At 35.9% G+C, this 20,904-nt stretch overlaps 2 protein-coding genes across 2 annotated transcripts; both read left to right on the forward strand.

Moving 5' to 3' along the window:
- The first annotated feature begins 421 nt into the window (after window positions 1–421).
- On the forward strand, window positions 422–2,357 carry LOC113058145 (copper transport protein ATOX1-like). The gene is made up of 4 exons (XM_026225825.1): window positions 422–557; window positions 734–806; window positions 1,502–1,637; window positions 2,108–2,357. Exons 1-3 carry the CDS (start codon window positions 552–554, stop codon window positions 1,624–1,626), a joined length of 204 nt encoding a protein of 67 aa, XP_026081610.1. The 5' UTR covers window positions 422–551; the 3' UTR covers window positions 1,627–1,637; window positions 2,108–2,357.
- A 7,850-nt stretch (window positions 2,358–10,207) lies between these two features.
- On the forward strand, window positions 10,208–19,826 carry LOC113057820 (SPARC). Its single transcript, XM_026225348.1, has 10 exons — window positions 10,208–10,354; window positions 14,889–14,958; window positions 15,262–15,288; window positions 15,650–15,737; window positions 16,508–16,629; window positions 16,830–16,950; window positions 17,410–17,543; window positions 18,882–19,030; window positions 19,143–19,291; window positions 19,374–19,826. The coding sequence occupies exons 2-10, from the start codon at window positions 14,902–14,904 to the stop codon at window positions 19,400–19,402; spliced, it is 876 nt and encodes a 291-aa protein (XP_026081133.1). The 5' UTR covers window positions 10,208–10,354; window positions 14,889–14,901; the 3' UTR covers window positions 19,403–19,826.
- Window positions 19,827–20,904: the final 1,078 nt, after the last annotated feature.

Below are 20,904 nucleotides of genomic sequence, written 5' to 3' on the forward strand. Positions count from 1 at the left end.
GGTCAGCGCTCACTGCCTGTGTCTCACGTTCAGCACCAATGGTCATTAAAAAGACAAAGTAATACATTATTAAATTACCAATGAGTGATTATTAAAATAAACATTAACGTTTTCATCAGTAGTTAATGCAAAGTTAAAATACTTGAAATTATTTTTGTAAATCTAGTGGTCAAATGCTGTATATCCACCTGACTAACTGTCCACAAAATTGAAAGACTTTCTGAATTTATATAAATGGTAGGCTTATTTAAAAAGAAACATTTAAATGACGAAAAAAGAAGAAAATAATTTATGAATAATTTATTGGCATTGTGTGAATAATATGCAATCAAGTAATCAACAAAAAAGTAACTGTAGTTTGATTACGAGTATTGTGAAATGTAATTTTTAAACTATTTACCGCACGTTTACTTAGTTAGTTCCAATGAACTCTTTGTAAGAAAAAAGTAATTTAGAGATGGTCCCTAAATTGAACAGCGCGTCATCTTACTGAACAGCAACAGTGCCGCAGAAGCCATTCATTTGAGCTTGCAGCGACAATCTGATCGATCATGACGGTATTTCCACATTTTATCTACAATATAACTCATAAAGATATGTTTATATTTTTCTTGCAAATTTCTGGGCATCCAAAATCACTTTTTGTTTAGCATAACTCCCCAGACACTTAGCTTTGTAGCTAGCTGGTGAATGAAGATTGGTTCCTTTTAGATGTTTTCTTTTCTCATGACAGACTCGCGAGTTTTTTGTTGACATGACATGTGAAGGATGCTCTGGTGCGGTCACTCGAGTGCTTCAAAAACTGGGTATGCTTTTTATTTTTTCAGATTTCACACAGCTTCCAACACAGTCCTGCTGTAAGACATTTTAACTTTTTTTATTAATTAAGTGAAACTATTTTGGCTAAACGCATCAAAGTAAACAAAAATAGTTCTGTCAAACGATTAATCGCATCCAAAATAAAAGTTTTTGTTTACATAATATATGTGTGTATGCTGTGTATATTTATTATGTATATATAAAATCACACACATACAGTATATATTCAGAAAATATTAGCATGTATATATTTATATTCATATAATTTATATTACATATATATTTTATATATAAACATTGCATATTTTTCTTAAATATATTCACACATGTGTTTGTGTTTACATGTACATAATAAATATACACAATACACACTCATATATTGTGTTAACAAAACTTTTATTTTGGATGCGATTAATCGCGATTAATCATTTGAAAGCACTACTAAAAATATATTATATATTATATTACATTTAAATATATTTAATATATAAACATTGCATATACATTGCACATTGCATATCATATGTGAACAAGACTTTTATTTTGAATGCGATTAATTACGATTAATCGGTTGACAGCACTACTATATATATATATATATATATATATATATATATATATATATATATATATTGTAGATGTGCTTTGCCATAGTTCTTTGTTCAGTTGTGTTTATCAACAGATGTCAAGTTTGAGATTGATCTGCCCAACAAGAAGGTCTTCATTGAGTCAGACAAAGGCACGGATGTCCTTCTAGAAACACTGAAAAAGACTGGCAAAACTGTGACCTACATCGGTATGAAATGAAACATTCTAAGGTGAGAAGCAGCTGTTTAATACAAATAAGCCAATTAATACATTTGTTGTTAACTGAAGCATTACCTCAAATAAATATCGTTTGATTCGATATCAGAGAAGTTTCATTTGAACAGCCCTGAAGTTTTCGGTTTTTGATCAGTTTTTGTGTTGTTGTTTTTTTTTTATGTTACATTGTAACATAATGGTTTCATGATCAGTTTCCATCCTGCTGATAAGCTCGCACAAGTAAATTGTGTCTCTGCTTTTGTATATTTAAATACCCTTACCCGGATATATTTGTTTTTAAGAGTGCATGGCCTTTTTTTTTGCTTTCAGGTAGTGAAGATTTTAGTTTTTCTTTAATTGTCATTTTTCTTCTGATCCTACTTCTCATGGTGAAGATCCTGCAACACACAAACACAGCATTTGAAATGACCTAAAGTGGACTTGTGTTAAGCTCTACTTTAATCTTTGAACTGTGTTTTAATAGGTTTGAAAATGATGCCGCGGGACTCCCTGATTGGACAAATTAGACAAATTATTACATATCTTCGGGACCACTGAAGGAAATCGGTTCAGCAGAGCCTAATGAAGAGCAGCTACCAGGCTTTATATCATCTGTATTATGAGAATGTTGGAATATTAACGTTTACAAGTAGTTGTTTTCCTGCCACACACACTTGTAATTGTATAAGTGTCTAGAACTTAAAATAAAGGTTCCTGTATTCAGGAAAGAAAAACTGTGTGTTTGGCTATAGCTAGTGTTATTATAGTTTAAATTAAAATGCTACTATAGTTATTATTAATATTTTGATTTTATTTTATATTGCTTTATTAATTTTAATTTCAATTTTAGTTATTTTAATACATCAAGTTAAACTAATAACTGTTATTAGTTAAACTAACTGTTATATAAATTCAGTGTCATGGAGTCCTTCAGAAATCATTAAAATATGCTGATTTACAGTTGTGCAGCATTTATTTAGAATATAATATTTTCTAACAATATAAGTCTTTATCTCTTTTTATCAATTTAACTAATCTTTGCGGAATAAAAGCATTAATTTATTTAAATAAATAAATAAATACTGAACCCAAACTTTTGAATGGTAGTGTATATTGTTACAAAAGATTTATATTTTGAATAAATGTTGTTCTTTTTATTCATCAAATTATATATCCATCTAAAGAGTCCACAGCAAAACTGTAATAAATCAGCACTCAATAATTATTTCTGAAGGACCATGGAGACTGGAGTAATGATGCTGATGAAAATGCAGCTCTGCATCACAGGAATAAATTAAATGTTAAAGTATATTAAAATAGAAATCCATTATTTTAAAATTAAATAATATTTCACAATTTTACGGGTTTTTTTCTGCAACTTTGATGCACCGAAGAAAAACTTTTTTGAAATAATTTTCAGCTTCAGTGCTAAGGCTCCTACTTGAGTAATATACCTACAGTACAAAAGTACATTTTGTATTGGTGTGAAGCAAACGTCACTGAACTGGGCTTAGATTTTAAATTGCCCTCAGTTCGCCAGTAGGGGGCAATGATACCCTGTCAACAAAACAAAGCTATTTCTCCAAGCAGCATTCTTTAAATCTGCTATCTGCCTGCTTTTTCAGGCCAAGGACAGAACTGTACAGAGATATATTAATATCATAACTGCTGTACATAGTAATACACTGTTGTACACATTTGAATGTGGGAGAGACAATTAAACACTATATAAGTTTTAGCTTTCAAACTCGAAGTTACCTTATATTGCATTCTCTTTTAATGCATAATTTAAAAAATAATAATAAAAAAGATGAAAAAAAAAAAAAAGTGTTCCCATTGCAGTTAAAGATTTCTCTTAAATGTAAACTGGCCACATCTAAGAAGGCAAAAAGCATGAAAAAAACAACAGCTGCTGTACATCTACTTAGAAATGGGTGTTTGCTGGATACCAATACCAGTTTTGTGTATTATCAGCACCGTCTAGTGTGTGGAATACAGATCCACAAAAATAACAGTGAGTGTAATAATTGTTCTCATTGATGCAGAACAGGTTCGTACCTGAACAGAATCTGAAAGAGTGAACCAGAGGCTTGCTTTCTATTGTTCAAGCTGGTATCATTGCTAAGGGAGTAGCTTATAAAAGCACAGGACATGCTGCAGATAATGCAGCTGTACTGAACCAGGGCCGTCATCAGGGGTAAAAAACAAAACAAAAACAAAACAAACATGAGGGGCTCTTTGAGGTCCTTTATGATTTTAAGCAGCTGTCATAGAAGATAATTATTTATTTACTGATGAAACAATACAATTTAATAGATTCCAGTCTGGATAGAATGCAGCAATATTGCAGTTGTATATCACTGAACAATTAACCGAAAGACGATTAAAAGCGTCTTCTGCCATTCTTTTCACTTTGCCATGGAAACTCACTCATGCTACTGTGGTGTCAACACAACTGATCTTTTGTTTTTTGTGGAATGGCTTGTGAAAAGAGAAAATGCAAGGAATGCTCAGCCATCCAGATCATGTGTAGTGACTGGAGAACTGTAACAAGTGTCAAAAAATATCTCCAGCAGTGCTTGTCGGCTGGAGAAATCAGTGAATGGAAAGGAAACCCCTGTGTACAACACGGACAAGTGTCCTCCTTTTTGAACAAAGACAAGTATTCACTTTTTTTTTTTTTTTGCATGACAAACACAAATCTGCAGTACAGGGTAAATCCTTGCTTGCAGGGAGGAGCTTTGTCTCAAGCCCATTCATTTCTCTGAGGTAATGAATCACTGTTAGAGTTTATTTTTTCAGTGTGATGCTGATGCAAATAGAGGCCATTAGCAAGTTATTACTGGAATCTTTGTTTGTTTGATTCGACCTAATTTTAAATAAGAAGCTTTAAATAAGAAGTCCAAGTCTGTGGTTTTCCTGCAGAATTGGGATACTTTAACACCACTGATGTGGGTTGTTTTTCATTTCCGCGTGTTTGAAGCGACTCCAATAACATGATGTTTATCCCCTGTAATGTGAATTTTAGCAGGTGGATCCCTCCAAAAAAATGTGTATTTTAACCCCCAGAACACAAGGGACCCCCTCGAATGGCAATTGGGCTAGTTTTGAGCAGCGATTGGGTGGGTTTTCTTGTGAAAACCTGGCAACCCAGACTTCAATCATAATGTTATATAGTTCCTTTCCACGTATGTGACTCAGCTATGTGGGCAAATGTTAAATTAATCTAAACCAACCATATTTTAGGCTTTATTTCAGAAATCTGTTTTTTAATACCCACTTTTTAGTATCCAATCAGTTTCTATTGGACAAAAGTCCAGCGATATATTTTTGCAACTAACCAATCCAGCAACTATTTCCAACCTGAATATGCAAGGCTTCCGGTGACGCTTGCAAAGTTATCTGTCTGTACAAAAACAATGCATTATGCTGCTTTATCTTATCTTTATACAACACATTATCAAGAATCACAAACACAACACAAGTAACACAAGTTACGTAATCAGATAACTTTTTTCACGTTATTTGTTTGTAAAATAATTAATGCCATTTACTTTGTTTTCCTATTTATTGATTTTAAAAGTAACTTTCCCAAACACTGCACAGTGGTTTGTAGCGCATTTATTGATTTACAGTTTACTGCACTTTTTATTCAGGCGCTAATGCATCGGAAGTCTTGCACATTCAAAGAAAATAGCCAACTAATTTACTTCCATGATGCAAAATAAAATAGATATTACATTTATAAATATATCAAATTACTTAAGATGCAAACAGCAATTCACACACTTACTAATAAGACAGCAGGTAGAGTAGAGCTGCTACAGAAAATGTAAAGATGACAGTAGTTCTCAGACAGCCTGACCGAATCCAGTCACAAGCGACAGCTGCTTGATAGAATATTTGGACTTTTCGCCTTGGTGCTACTGAAAACAGTAAAACATTTTTGCAAAGGATAAAATCTGCAGATAAATGCCAAATGGGGCATTGAAAAGAATTCCTTCTTTTCTCAAGATTTTGAGCCTGAAAGACGTGACTAAAGGGAGATGCCATGCAGGTAGAGACAAGTGCAATCATGCACTCATCAAGGTAAGAAGCATCCAATGTAGCAGAAGCACAGCAGTACAGCACAGCCTGTTACAATTCATCTGCAGACTTCAGAATGCCCAGCGTTTTCAAAAATAAGAAAAATAATAATTATAAACAGATTTATGAACAACTTATGCACTTTATTGTGTACCCAAAGACTGCATCTTTGCGAACTGCATCTCAAGCATATGTGGTTGGAGCTCTCCACCTGTAGTTGGAAGCATATAATATAGCACAAGTTTTGTACAAATGTGCCAGAGCTGGTTTTCATACAGTAACCCTGGGTGAAAAGCAGTGCTAACCATATTTCTAAATTACGAATGTGAACATACCTTTACCCACAGATACAAGTGGGGTTTGGATTACGATGACCCAGAGTTAAGCTCAGTGTTATAATGAAAATGATTATGAAAAATCACCCTGTGATGCCAAAATGATTATTTTTAATGACAGCCTGTTATCCAAGCCCTGTGCATGTGCTTGTTTGATTTTTATGAATTTAAATACAACCTGGGGCCGGTTGCATAAAAGCTTAAGATCAGTCTTAAAAGTTAGACAGCTATTTATTTATTTCTTTGAATCCAAAAATAAGACTGATTACCCTTTGGCTAACTGCTAGCTGGTCAAACTTTCACTGACTTACGTATAGAGGCTAAGTTTATGCAACTGGCCCCAGAACATAATTCCTAAGCTTTATCCAGCTTTTAGCCTCTCGTCACCAGGTCACTGTAACCAGCAGATCTGGACCAAGACCTAACAACCCAATCATCACACAATCCCAGCCTGCTCACTATCAGTCCATGCTCCATCTGTCAGCTCACCATCTTCCTGATGTTTTCCATCCATGTCTATCCGTCCATCTGTGGAGAAAAAGATCAAAGGGATACAAAGGAAGTGCTATTGTATTTTGTCTAGTACGCACTTCTGCCTTCTGCTTCTTCACCCATACAGAGTTCTCACCACAACACGGTTTTCTTTAATACCTCAGCATCTCTTCACTGTCAGATAAAATGGACACTTTATAGTCACAGATTCAATCTAATCTTACACGCAAATGGATTTGTGGCATCACTGACAGTGCTGTTAAATCCATATGGAGCTTAACCATAAAACCATATGGAGATTAATAACGCCACAGGCAACACAAATAAATTACAATTGCAAAAAAAAAAAATATATAATAATACAAATATTGGGCATTTAATAAATTAACAATTAATTGTTTTTACAACTTTATTTGTGGACCTCATCCGAGTAACTGAAACTGGCACTACTTTTATGTCTCTATTTTCATACAATCACAATTTATTTTAATATTTTATATACAGTGTGTGTGTGTGTGTGTGTGTGTGTGTGAGTGAGTGTGTGTATTAATTCTGTAATATAGTGTTCATCTTAATGCAAGTCACATCAATGTCACACACTGTAATGGATATTTTGTCTTAAAGGAATGTTTAAGACAATGAACAGGCAAGATTTCAAAGCAATGTCAACCTTGAATATGTAGGGGTTTTTTTTTTACATGCTGCTTGCTAAAAACCGAGCCATATACTAAAAATTCCCAGGGTGTTCATTTTTATTATCAACTCTTCAATTTTCACTATAGTTAAAATGATCTTTCTTGATTTCAGGGACTGAAATTTTACTACTAAAAATTAAATTCCTGATATCAAGAATTCCCATTGTTCCTAGTGAAAATTCCATTCATGATATTAAGAGTTATCACTTTATCAAGTGAAATTCGAATCGTTGATATCAAAGATTCATACCCTGAGAATGATTCAGTCAGAATGGCTTGCCACAGCCAGGGTTTATTTTGGGGATACTAACAGGATGGCCGTACATTAGTCCCTATATAAATCATGCATACATCTTACAGTCAAGAGTAGTTCTGTGTAGAGGACACTTAGGTTTTACGTTTTGAATCAAGGAAGTTAATTAGCAAAAACCACTGTGCCATTAAGCAAGCGAACCTGTCCTCAAAGTCTACATCTAGACTGAAGCTGAATTGAGTGTCTTTATACTGTAATATTATGCACTTGAATCTCATAAATAGTGTGTGTGTGTGTTTTGTGGCAGTAGTTTACACAGTAGCCACACTGACAAAAATGATAGGGTCCATTTCCAAATGACAGAGCAGCTCTTGAGACAATGAGATGGTTCACTGTGAAAAGACACATTCAGTTTGTGTGGGCTTCTTTCAGCTGACGTAATGACAACGACAGATTTCTCTTGCCAAACACATTCTGTCATTGTACTTGCCATCACAACTTTTTCTGAGGATGAAAACGCATTGCTTTACTTACTGATGTTATAAGTTACATAATCCTGTATGCTGGACTCTAGCAGTTTTAATTCTATTTCAGCTCTATGACCTCTGACCTGTAAAGTATATGATTTATGCACACATCCTCCATTGTAGATGAACAGTAAACTAATGTGTGATGATATATTATTAGCTGATTCAGTTTATTTATATTCTAAACAGGAATTAGGATGAAAAGAAACCTTCCTCCTAAAATTATGTGAAGTGCCTTATTATTTAAGTTCAATTACAAAATATTTGCACATTTCTAGTTATATTTTTATGGTAATACTAAAAATCTGTTATGTTTTCTTTTTACTGTGTATGTACACACACACACACACACATAGGTTTAGTTTTTTTTTTTTCTCTCTATTTTATATTCTTAGTAATACAAATGTGTTTCAGATCCTGTTATAAGTTTCAAGTAGTCTGTGACCCTCTGTGATCTTCTCAGATCCCACAGACAGCGCCACGTCTGCAGTGTATAAAATAATTACACCTCCTCCGTGGCCCTGCTTTCGGTGTCTGCAGAGGCCAGAATGGAAAATGCCACGTTGCAGAGAAACTATTTTTTTCCAGCGTTGTCTCATCCAGATGTTTCTCTGCTTACTGTTCTGTACACTCAGAAAGTACAGACATTAGCAATCTATAGCAGAGTGAATCTCTTCAGCTGTGTACTTCATGTGACGTCTCACGGGTGGAATGAAACGGCAGGCGTGATTAGTTTAGTCTGCTGGTCACACAAAACTAAGAGACAGTACAGTGGAATGGGCCCCTGGAATCTCAGACAGGATTTTTTTAGAGGATTCAATGATGTTGACACTCTCTGTCCAAAAAAAGCAGAAGAAGAAGAAGAAGAAGAAGAAAAAAGTTCTTCCAATCTGAAATGCATGCTACATTTGCAGTCAGCCACTATAGACTGTGATGACAAGTTTCAATGGCCATCATCATTGTAAATCCTCCAAAGTTTTTGTGTTTATTTATTTTTGTTATTATTTTTTTTCTATCAAATAACACACACACACACACACACACATACACAAACCAAATTAAAGATAATACAAAGGTGTTTCTAATACAGCGTTTATGGATGTGACAGTAAATTTGACATCGATCTCTCTCACTGGCTGCCTTCATCAGTCTCTATTTTTTCCACCTTTTTTTGAAAGTCATGAAAATGCTATCATGGACCTTTTGCTATTTGAGAAAATAGGATTGCAAAATTATATTTATGGTAGTCTCCCATTCACTGCTGTAAAAGTTTACCCTACTATGACAACTTCTGCTGCTGAGAAACCTGGAAATATGAAAAAGGTCAATAGATTATTTGTGCACCATTGTCGAATCATTAATGAGTTTACTTAAGAGTGAATTCAATGCAGAAAATCACTGAGTCAATTGAACTTAATGAGTGAACACCAGAGAGGTTCTACCAGGTATTTTTGTTTTCCCTTTCAATGAAACAAAGATGATAAACGTGCATATAGCGTATAATAACAAATAGGAATAATACATTAAATATATTGTGCAACAGATTTATAAAATGATTAATAAATGTTATCTTTCGATCACGTAAAACAAGTGCAGTTGTATGTACAGTATACTGGTTCTAATTATATCGGTGCATTTAATATGTATTTTAAATGTTAAGGCATTTCATTTATGTATTTTTTAATTGGTGCATCTGTAACTAAATAAGGACATTTATATCAATAGTTTTAACCTAATTTTGCCTAGTACTAAGTCTAACTAAAGCAATGATACTTTTAGGGTATTTTTAGTTTTAACAAAAGAATAAAAGGTAGTTCCAGGCAAACAAACCCAAACCAGTTTTCCTTGTTATTCAGTCTTTCCTTGCTTCAGCACATGATCTGACATGAAGCTTAATTCAATAATACTTCGCTGGAAGGAAGAGTTTTTGTAGATCAGGCACAAATCATGATCTGGACTGTTATGCTATAGCTTAGGTTCACGTCAATTAAAAGCACTTAAATATATTACAACTATTTTAGTTTTAGTCTTTTTAGCAATAAAATGTTATGAGATAAACCAGTTAGTTTTCCTAAACTATTGGACCAAGTAATGTTTAATACTTTGAGATGATGAATATAGTGGTCTAAAGTTCAAACAGGAGTGTGGAGGAGAGTATAGATTGAGTATAACGCTCCACATGAGTTGGATGCACAGAGTTAACTGTGGGACGTCCCACCCTAACCGAGAAGGGGGTTGACCGGATCTGCCCACAGCAAATGTCTTCTGAGTGAACTGTTAGATAGTTTCAGACCCTTTCACCAGCTGACTTCTCCTCTGGCTTCTCTGTTAGACGGACAGAAGGTAAGATCATTCATTTGTCTCCTCTTCTCATTCTTACATGAATAATCAAAACGAATAAAGTCTCACAGTCAAGTGTTGATTTACTAATAGCCCGCTTTTCAAGCCATCACCAAAACAAGTCTTTCTAACAGTAGCTTGATTTTAGTTTTTGTTCTACTACTAGCTTGTTAAAACGATTACAAGGTTTTAAAGATCACGTTCCCATGTGCATGTGATGAAAGCACAGATTTATTTAAAGCTCTGGCTTTGCTCTGAAACTTCCATTGGAAGCAGGTGTCTGTTGTTTTATGTGAACTTTGTGTGCTGCTTATTTATTAATGATGAAATCATTGTATAATGAATGCAAACTGATTATTTACCAAGCTAATGTTCTTATTCAAAGTTTGAACCTAAACCGTGCAGTCTATGGCTCAGAGCAACACAATATTGAGGTATTGTGTGCCACATATGCAGCAGGAGGGGTGAAGACGGAGTCTGGGATGGAGGGGGAGGGGAGAGAGTCGGCGATAGGCCCCTCCCCTTCCAATCAGTCCCATCAAAAGGCGATTTTTCACCAGCTGTTTAAGGCCATGTTGCTGCTGTAGACAAACAAGAATCGTTTGAACTGTGTCATCCTACAGCTACTGGAAGGGCCCGTATATCTCTATAAAGATAAGAGAAAAGTTTACCTGAAAAAGTTGGAAAATCCTTATTATTATTATTTTTTTTAATAAAACTTTATTGCTAAATTTACCATACCAACTGCGTTATCTTACAATATTTTATAAGTAATGTGTGCACCAGTATGGATAATATTTTTCCCCTGGTCTGCCGAAAAGATTTCCACAAGAGAGACATGGCATAAACATTTTATTGAAACTCAGAAAGTTTTGATGTGCCTTTGGGTGAAACAGAAAAGGTTAAATGTGTGTGTGTGTGTGTTTTTTTTTTTTTTTTCATCAATTCTGTGTGGCTTACATTTCCAATGCATATGGATTAGAGAATCGAAGAAAGAAACAAAATTGAAAACAGTGAAGTTGTAGAAACTGCAAAGAGCAACAAATCAGGTTAAGAATGTGGATCTGGTTTTAACCCCATTTTTTACTCGGCGGTTCGTGACTCGCGCTCACCTTGAGGATCAGATGTGGAATATAAATATAAATGAGTCATATTTTCTCGGCCACAGATAAGGTCTTTTCAAGGTGATACGCTCATATTTATAGGATGGAATTCATTTCCTTTCTCACAGACAGTTGCTCTTTGCACTGAATAAAGGAGAGAGCTTTAACAGAGTGGTTTAACTTACAAACAGCGGCGAGGGGGAAGAGCGGGCGACTTAAAAAGGTCAGGTGATTGTTAACTCGGGTTACATGGATCCTTTTATGCTCAGTCACTCTCTTGTGACTGTCTTTTGTCTTCTTCAGAGGACCCTGTACTCCCTTTCAGCAGAGGATGAAATTTCCTCTTCCCTCCCACCTCGTTTCTGGACACAAGCTTTAGCTTTGTAATAGCGATTCCTCAGTACTACTTCGAAAAACAAGATTGGGTTCCAGAGAGATGAGTTTTAATTTCCTGTGAAACAAAACCTCGGGAGTAAAACGTGTTGCTTTGGCACATTTCGGCATTAGCATGTCAATGCAGATTTGTTTTGAAACCCCACTTTTTTGTCACGTTAACTCAAAGTGCTGGCAGGTTCACTGTTTGTTTCAAGGAAGCTTTCAGTAAGAAGGGGTCTGTTTTTCTGCTTAGCGCTGAACGTCACACAGATGCAAGCAAGTAATTGTGCAATAATGGACAGGTGGCTCATGCAGAGGTCTAGTGCTCATGCCAAGTGGTTTCCTGCGCCATAAATCAAGCACGGCCACAACGCCACTATCTCAGCGTTGGGCACTGATAATGATATTTTGTGTGTGTTTAACATGCTAAGGCTACATCGGATGATATTAGAGTAAGCAAACCAAAGGTATGTTTGTTAGAGAGATCATATGCCATGTATTGTGTAGTATTTAAATGAGCAAGACGTGCATTGGCATCAAGTCAAATGTTGTGGATCTAGTTTTGTTTATGTAGAGATTGAACCACCTGTTCTGTCACTCTGGAGAGAGGGAAGGAGAAAAGTCTTTCTGCAGAGCTTCTGGAAAATGACTCTTTGGGAAAAAAGGGAGAGTACTGAGCTGCTGTTTTCCTCCCGGTTTACGCCCCACAACCTGCTTACCTAACTAAACTCTAAATTAAATATTGGGTTGAAAAGGGATCCTTTATACCGCTGACTTTGCTTCAGTTCAGGCGTGTTTGATTTTGAATGCGACCTTCCAAATAAAATAAGTTGTTTTTCTCTAAAGTGACTCCACCAGAGTAATAGACTTATACTTCAGCCAAAAAATGACATGCCAAGACGTGTCCTGAAATGAACAGAGTGCACCTCCAAATTAAAACGAATTAATTCATCCTATGACTCACATAGCCTCAGGCAGTAAAAAAAAAGGGATGTTTTTTTTTTTAGTTGACGGAAAGCAAAAAGATTCTTTGTCTGCCACATTAAAAGACGTCAACATTTGACGAAGGTGACAAAGTCTCTGTAGTTTTCCACGATTAAGTCTGGAGATGTGGGGTGTCCTTTCTTTTCCTTTCCCAAAGAAAACATTGAAGGGCTATTGAAGGGTTCACACACCTGCTAACATGGTTGTCATGTGCTGAAAACAAGAGATTGTGTCGTGCACTCAACAAAAAGTGCTCTTTGGTGAAACTATCAACAATATTTCCTCAAAAATCTATTCTAATGTAGGACCTATGGATCTCCATGAAATATTTGAAAATTATTTGAAACCTAAAACCATTTGGCAACACTTAATATGGTCAATCGGAGCCAAAATATGCATCCAACTCATTTTGCATCCAATGTAAGATGGTGATCCATTAGTTGTTGATGGGATAGAAGCAGATCTGAATGCAAACTTGAGATCCATTGTAAGAAATGAACAGGGTTTAAGAAGACAAAATGATTTGAGTCCGGTACATGTCACCAGAGAAAATTCTGTCATGTTATGAAATTTTGATTAATAATTACAAACTAAAAATTAATAGATAGATAGAAAAATAGATGGATAGACAGAATTTCTCAACCTTGAACAATAAGCCAAGGGGAATTTCAGCAGTTGCTGGGCAAATTATATTCAGGTCATTGGTTTCAAGAAGACCCCTTAACTCCCATAGGAATTCTACAACACTGCTAATTATAAATGCACAGAAATTATGCAGCATTATCCACTAATGCACAAATGCACAGCTTGAGGGGTAGGACTTAACTTTGATTTCAATCGCTTACAAAGTCAAACACAAAATATGTCGCGATGCATCTTCATCATACTCACAACAAGAATTTGGCTGATGGATACTCCATCAGTAACCAATATCTTTCATAACCACACATAGTCATAACAGTTTTTCTGCAACATTAGCATCTCAAATGCATAACATTCAAAAAGGCCCTTTTATATTCAGAACTGGATATCTGTTGTTCTGTGGCTGGTGTCTTTAGTGCATTTGTGTTTTTATAGAGAAACAATAGTGTCTGGCTTTGATCGTTAGTGCACCAAAAATGCAAGTTTGATAGAATCACCCTCTGATGGTCTACCTGTGGCTGCTTTGAACTTCCCAGCCATAAACAAAATATATCTATATTGAAACAGAGAGATAAAGGAAGAGGGATCTTTGGTACAGAGAAAATGGACGAACAGCCCCTATCTCCCCGCAGGAGAGTGTCGTTTCTCAACAAGAGCATATCACATCAGTCAGTCTTCCGGATGCCCTTTAAGTGAGAGGCAAGCAGAACAAATACTGACTGAGCTCTTATCTCAGTCAGCTTCTGTCTGGAGAGACTGACTTCTGTAGGTTAGTTATCCGTCGTAGAGCATACAGAGCAGGTCTGGTGGCCCGAACGCGTGTGGTTCAGCACCTGAGGTCTTGAACTGATGTGCTATTGATCTCAAGCCACCCGTGGACTAATTTAAAAGGAACATAGAGACCCCAGTAGCATGCATGTGTGTGATTCTGATGTCTAAAATTTTCCTACTCCATGAAAATACACATTACATGCATGATACCAAAGACTGTAGAACTTGTCACTCGTATAGTTTTGAATGGGGAAAAATGCAATGCTCAGTATGGCAGCGCTATCAAACAAAGCTCCGCCTTCTGAGTAAAAGAGCCAATCGCTAATCTGTAAAGTCTTCATGTCACTGCAGCTGCAGATAGAAGTCCTGTCTGCTATAGAAACGGTCAGTGTTTAGAGACACGCACTTTATATGCTATTTGAGCAAAGGAAACAAAATTTATGAGACAGCTGTTGAGGGATTTCATTGGTGATTTCAAATATGAAATGCAATCTTAAGCTTGGCGAAGAGTTTTGGAGAATTTGATGTTTCCCCATTCCACTTTCAAGGAACTTTGATAATACTTACATGATAATGTGATGCAGTGTAAGTCTAAATCAGATTACCTTCAGTTTTTGGTGTTGTCGATATAGAGGATGATGTGAGTTTTTATTTTTGCTTAGGCTGAAACTCAAGATGAGGGTTTGGATCTTCTTCCTGTTCTGCCTCGCTGGCAAGACTTTTGCTGCTCCAGTAAGTAAACCTGTAAAGGAAAAAAAGAATATATATATATATATATATATATATATTTAGATTATTAGTAATAAAAAAAGAAAAAAATAATATTTATATATATATATATATATATATATTAGATTTTTCTATATTTATTTTTTTATTACTACATTTATATTTAGAAATATAATGAAATTGCATGAAGAGGGGAAAAAAAGTAAAACAAGATTTTAAAATTCAAAACCAGGGAGCATTTACCCTTTTTAATGCCGCTTTGTGACTAACCTTTTTTCTAAATTCTATATAAATTTCATTTTTCAGACTGAAGAGGAGCCAGTTGTCGAAGAGGTATGCTGTATTAAATACATTTTAAAAATCTCTTAGCTTAAGGCCAAACTGCATTTTAAGCAGACTTAAATAGAAAACTCGCCCCCATTATGGGACCAGATGTGTTTACATATGCAGCTTCCTGTTACATTCCCCCGGGGGACTGAAATCCATAAAGTTTGAAAATATATCTGAAAGGGACTAATTACAATTCACTGGTTCCCCACATGAGCAAACAGATGCCAGTTGTGTTGGACACAAAAGCAAAACTCTTGTTGTGGCTGTGCAGTAAAGTTTCCTCACACAAAAGAAGAAAGCGGTGTTTAAACTGGACTTGATTATACAGGCCATACCCATAATACTTTTCTGTCTCATAATTCAGGAGCTGGAAGTGGGAGCCAACCCAGTCCAGGTGGAGACCGGAGAGTTTGACGAGGCCATTGAAGTCGTGGAGGATGTTATTGCTGAGAGTGAGTTTAATGGCTTTTCCACACCTCAAACTATTTGCCATTGTTTAGAGGCTGTGTTTCATGCACTAAAGTTACAGATTTATTTCCTTTTGAGAGATTTATCTGCTGTTTGCATCATGTGTTCTGTCCCTGTGCACACAAGTGAAGTTGTGTTGACGTGTGTAGATTATGTAGATGTACATTGTAGAAGTACACAAGGCTGTGGGTAATAACAGGCTGCAGCTAAGTCAAAAGTAGACAGCTGTAATTATAGGACTAAGTTGATTCCAGTGCCAGTCTTCCAGCCACATGCCCACCACAAAATATCTAAGAAGAGCGAAGGGGTAAGAAATGTAAACCCATTGGTGAAAAACATTTTTGAATATGTGCCCTTAAAAGGAATCAAACAAAATCAAAAAAAAAAAAAAATTGACAAAAATCTATTGGAGAATATTTTTTATTAGATTCCCTTTAAAGCAATGACATAAAATATAAATTAATAACAAAACAAATATAAATAATTAAAATATAATGCAGAAGGAATAAATTAAAGTAAAATGTAAAATATAAATAACACAATAAAATAAAATAATTTAAAATACATTGTAGATAAACTTGTTGGAAAATTAGCCCTGTAAACGAATAAAAGTTAATAATATAAAATATATATTAATAACATAATGTAAAAAAACATTTTGAGTATTAAATAAAAAATATTAAATATATACTAGAAATTATTTTTTTAAAAATTATTATAATTATTTTTTGTCTTTAATGCATTTTCTTTACAGACCCCTGCCTAAACCATCACTGCAAGAAGGGCAAAGTGTGTGAGGTTGATGACAGCAACCAGCCCATGTGTGTGTGCCAGGACCCTCTGACATGCCCCGCCCCAATCGGAGATTTCGAGCATGTGCGTGTCTTTAGTCATTTCCTTCATGTCACGTCTGTCTCATGTCTCTGCATGTGTAGTGACAGAAGTCCCTAGAAGCACATGTGCACCCTGTGAGCAGATTGATTGAAATGTTGGTTTATGCATTTGGCATTAGCATGACAACGTGGGGAAATCAAACCTGACAATGGTTGCTCATATTTATGGCTTTTATTTCGCAGGTCTGTGGCACTGACAACAAGACCTACGAGTCCTCCTGCCACTTCTTTGCCACTAAATGCGCCCTGGAGGGCACCAAGAAGGGCCACAAGCTACACCTGGACTACATCGGACCCTGCAAATGTGAGCACATAACAGTGAAGTAAAAAAGGCAGACTTTGAAAGTAGACCACTCACAAACTCAGCCGTGAATGTAAGTGGAATTGAGTGCTCTGGAATGATTGATGGCTTGTAGCTTTGCCCCTTCAAACACTGAGCACAGGACGAGTCTGAGCTTGTCAGTGCTGCTCCACAAAGCAGACCCAATCCCTCTAAATCTTCCTCATCCACAGCCGTGGTGCGCCTGATGGGATGAGTCGGGAGTGAAGGGCTCAAATGGAGCTCCTGCTGTGGTGTGGTCTCATCGCTGAGCAGGGTGTCTCAGTCAGAGACTCAGCATAAATGAATTAGATCCTAACAGCCATGACACTAATATTAGCCAGAGGGCTGCAATTTGGCCCCTTTATGATACGATAGGTGCATGCTGATTGCGTTTATTATTTTTTTCAAAACAAATGTGTTAAAGTTTGAATGTTTCCTCAGACATCGCCGCCTGCTTGGACAACGAGCTGAACGAGTTTCCCCTGCGCATGAGGGACTGGCTGAAGAACGTGCTGGTGACCCTGTATGAGCGTGATGAAGACAATAACCTGCTCACCGAGAAGCAGAAACTCAGGGTCAGTTCCCCTGTTTGCTCTTTATAGTGTGAAAAAACTCTGAAAATGGCCCTAGTAAAAAAAAAAAAAAGAAAACTTATGCAATCATTTATTTCTAAGCATACTATAAAGTATATTTCAAATCCATTAACATTTATTGACATATCACTTAAGACTCTAATTTTATAAGAATGATATAAAATTATAATTAAACTTTATTTGGAGGATTACTTTATTGCACAATGCACATTTCTTAATATTATGCTTAATATGTGTTTTAATATCATTATTAAAAAGGTTCCACTTTAGCATGATCAGATATACTGAAGTATTTTAGATGGACCTCAGCACTACTTCCACACAATCAAAGCGCATTAAGTTAAAATTAGTTGTTAAAATGCCAGTTGAGTATACTGAAAGTATACTTTTTTATTTTTATTTTTTTTATAAAGCACATAAAATTTAAATGTATTTGTAGAATACTTAGCACAAAATAAATGTATTTCAAACTCCCCCCCAACCCCCCTTTTTTTTTTTACTAAGGTAGGTCAATTGGAAAAAAAGTGCCTCTACCTACATTTTCGCTCTAAACTCTGAAAACATATATATTCAATTAACTGAAGTTTCCAGCTGAACACTAGAGGCAATAAAACACCAACAACCTTTATTACTTTCAACACTAATTATGATTACAGGTGCAGATTATTATTATTATTTGTTAACTAATATATTTTCATGATTGTATCGCATAACCAGCTCCATATGTATGTCTTGTCTTACATAGTAAACTTGCTCTGTAGCTCACCCGGTACAGACCTGTGATATCACGATTTAAAAAAAAAACTAAGACATATACAGTAAAATCATGCTGAAAGTGCATGGTTGCTTTAGTTAATGCATTTTTAACATTATCGGTTATGTCTTGTGTTGGTGGCACAGACAACATTTTTGCACAACCCACCAGACAGTTTGTTTCTGAACTGCTGCCATGTTTACAATAACCAATGTTAATGTAATACAACTTTGCCAGATTTATGTTCATCCAGGAACTCCCTGGAAATTTCACTTTCTACGTACTGTGAAACATGCAATAAGCAACATAATATAATTCAGCAGAAATGCCGCCAGCGGCACGTTTTTCCAATGAGCCTGGGTCACAAAATGCTTTTTTTTGGCCTACTGAACACTCCATTGTCCTCTACATAACAATGTAAACAACATTTGAACTAAAGAGAAGTTCGACAGCAGCCTTATCTTAGGGAAGGAAAAAGAAAAGGAGTGTAAGCATAATTGAACAATATTCAAATCCAGATGGCAAGGACTTCTGAAATGCCTTCAAACTTTATGCTGTGTTTGTAGGTGAAGAAGATTTACGAGAATGAGAAGAGGCTGGAGGCTGGTGATCATTCTCTGGACCTTCTGGCCCTGGACTTCGAGAAGAACTACAACATGTACATCTTCCCCGTTCACTGGCAGTTTGGCCAGCTCGACCAGCACCCTGTCGATGGGTATGTTAACTCATTTTCACAGCTATGAACACTCTGCCTGTCTGCTGTTAGCTTTTATGACAATAATAAGAGATAACAATTGAAATGTGCATGTGTTTGTGTGTTATATCAGCTTCCTGTCCCACACTGAGCTGGCTCCTCTGCGCGCTCCTCTCATCCCAATGGAGCACTGCACCACCAGCTTCTTTGAGCAGTGCGATGCTGACCAAGACAAGTACATCGCTCTCGAGGAGTGGGCCAACTGCTTTGGAATCAAAGAGCGTGAGTTTTTCACCATGCCGTTTATATATTTATTATGCTCGGTTGATTTGATTTGCTAACTTTAGCTGTTTTCTGCTTTCAGAGGACATCGACAACGACCTTGTCATCTAAGCACGTCTACCATTGACGCTTCCTAGTTACTATCGGGGCGAGGTGCTAACCCTTAAGTTAAAATCAAAGTAAAGGTGCTAATTGCGATTTCTTAAACAACCTGCATATACCACTAAACATTCATTATGTTTAAAAAAGATATAAGTGAGCAATCCACACAGTAACTATCACAATGAGTGACTGAACACTATGGTTTTTAAGTTGGCCAAGCAGCTGTTGCACAGGCTATATTAAAGAGAGTTGAATATAATGAACAATGTATGTTGCAAGATACACCTTTTTTGTTTTGGAAATGGATCCGCAAATGTTTTTTACACTCGGAATCAGGGCTTGAATTGTAAGTTTGGAGTTTTGATGGTGAAAATGTACAAAAACAGAATAAAGTTTCCAAATAAATGTTCTTTCTGCTTGCTTTATAAACTTTTTGGTTTGTTTGGTGGTGGATTTATTGTTTTGATTTCTTTATTAAATTTGAATTTGAGCCCTGAGTATCTGCAGGCTGATGTTTTTATTTGCATATTGTTTCCTGTCAGAAACCAGGGCCAAATGTTGAGTTTTTTAAAAGTTGAAATATTACTTGAATTCAAGAGGACAGAATCTCGCAGGATGAGAGGATTTTTTTTTCTCCCTCTAACATGTTCACATACATTTGAGGTATTTGCCACAATGTGAGCACTATGAATCTCTTTACATGAATAAAAGCTACTGAAATTTCCAAACTCAATCTTTGCATGCATTTCTCCATTTATCTTGATCTGTTTCCCCCACGTATATAATTGCATAACCCATTTATACTTTAATGCTTGCCATGGGCAAAATGAAAAACATTGTCAAACATGATGTTTGCAGATCTTTTGTTTTATCCAGGCACCCAAATTAACTTTAGCATTGAAGTAAATATGAATTTGACTACATAAACACTGTATATGTGCAAAGGAAACAATGCTGCAATGGTCAATGAGGCAAAAAATCTGGAGCACATATGTTAGTAGTTTCTTTGAGGGTGGAGTGAATGTTTACGTAATTTCCTTTTTGCCTTTTTTTCAGGACCCTGTATTTATTTATTTCAGGACCCTGTATTTAAAGGATTATTTTTAAGCCTACGTGCCAATGTGGCTTCTGGACTGAACAGTTAAATGCTGAAAAACAAGAAACGGTCCTTTCAACAAGCATGCGTTTATAGATTCGTGATAATCCTTTAGGCTAAGAACAGAGGTGTCATGTAGAGAACATTTTGGATTATTCTAGATTCAGAAAGCAGGGAAATTATGACAGTCTTAATGTTTGTTTTTGTGTGCTGTAATGTTTCTATTTATTCATATGCTATGTTCATACTTCTAAACTCTCAGTCAGGCTCTATACTATTGTTCAAACTAAAGCAGATTTACATTTGAAGTATGTTGCATGTTCTGCACTGCATAAAGCAGTGGGGAAAACAGTGTTTGGTCTCAGTGGGGACAGCCAGTCATGGGAAAGCAGAGCTAGAGAGAGCAGGATTTACC

Source organism: Carassius auratus, chromosome 39 (assembly GCF_003368295.1).
Source record: "Carassius auratus strain Wakin chromosome 39, ASM336829v1, whole genome shotgun sequence".
Taxonomy (NCBI): Eukaryota; Metazoa; Chordata; class Actinopteri; order Cypriniformes; family Cyprinidae; genus Carassius; species Carassius auratus.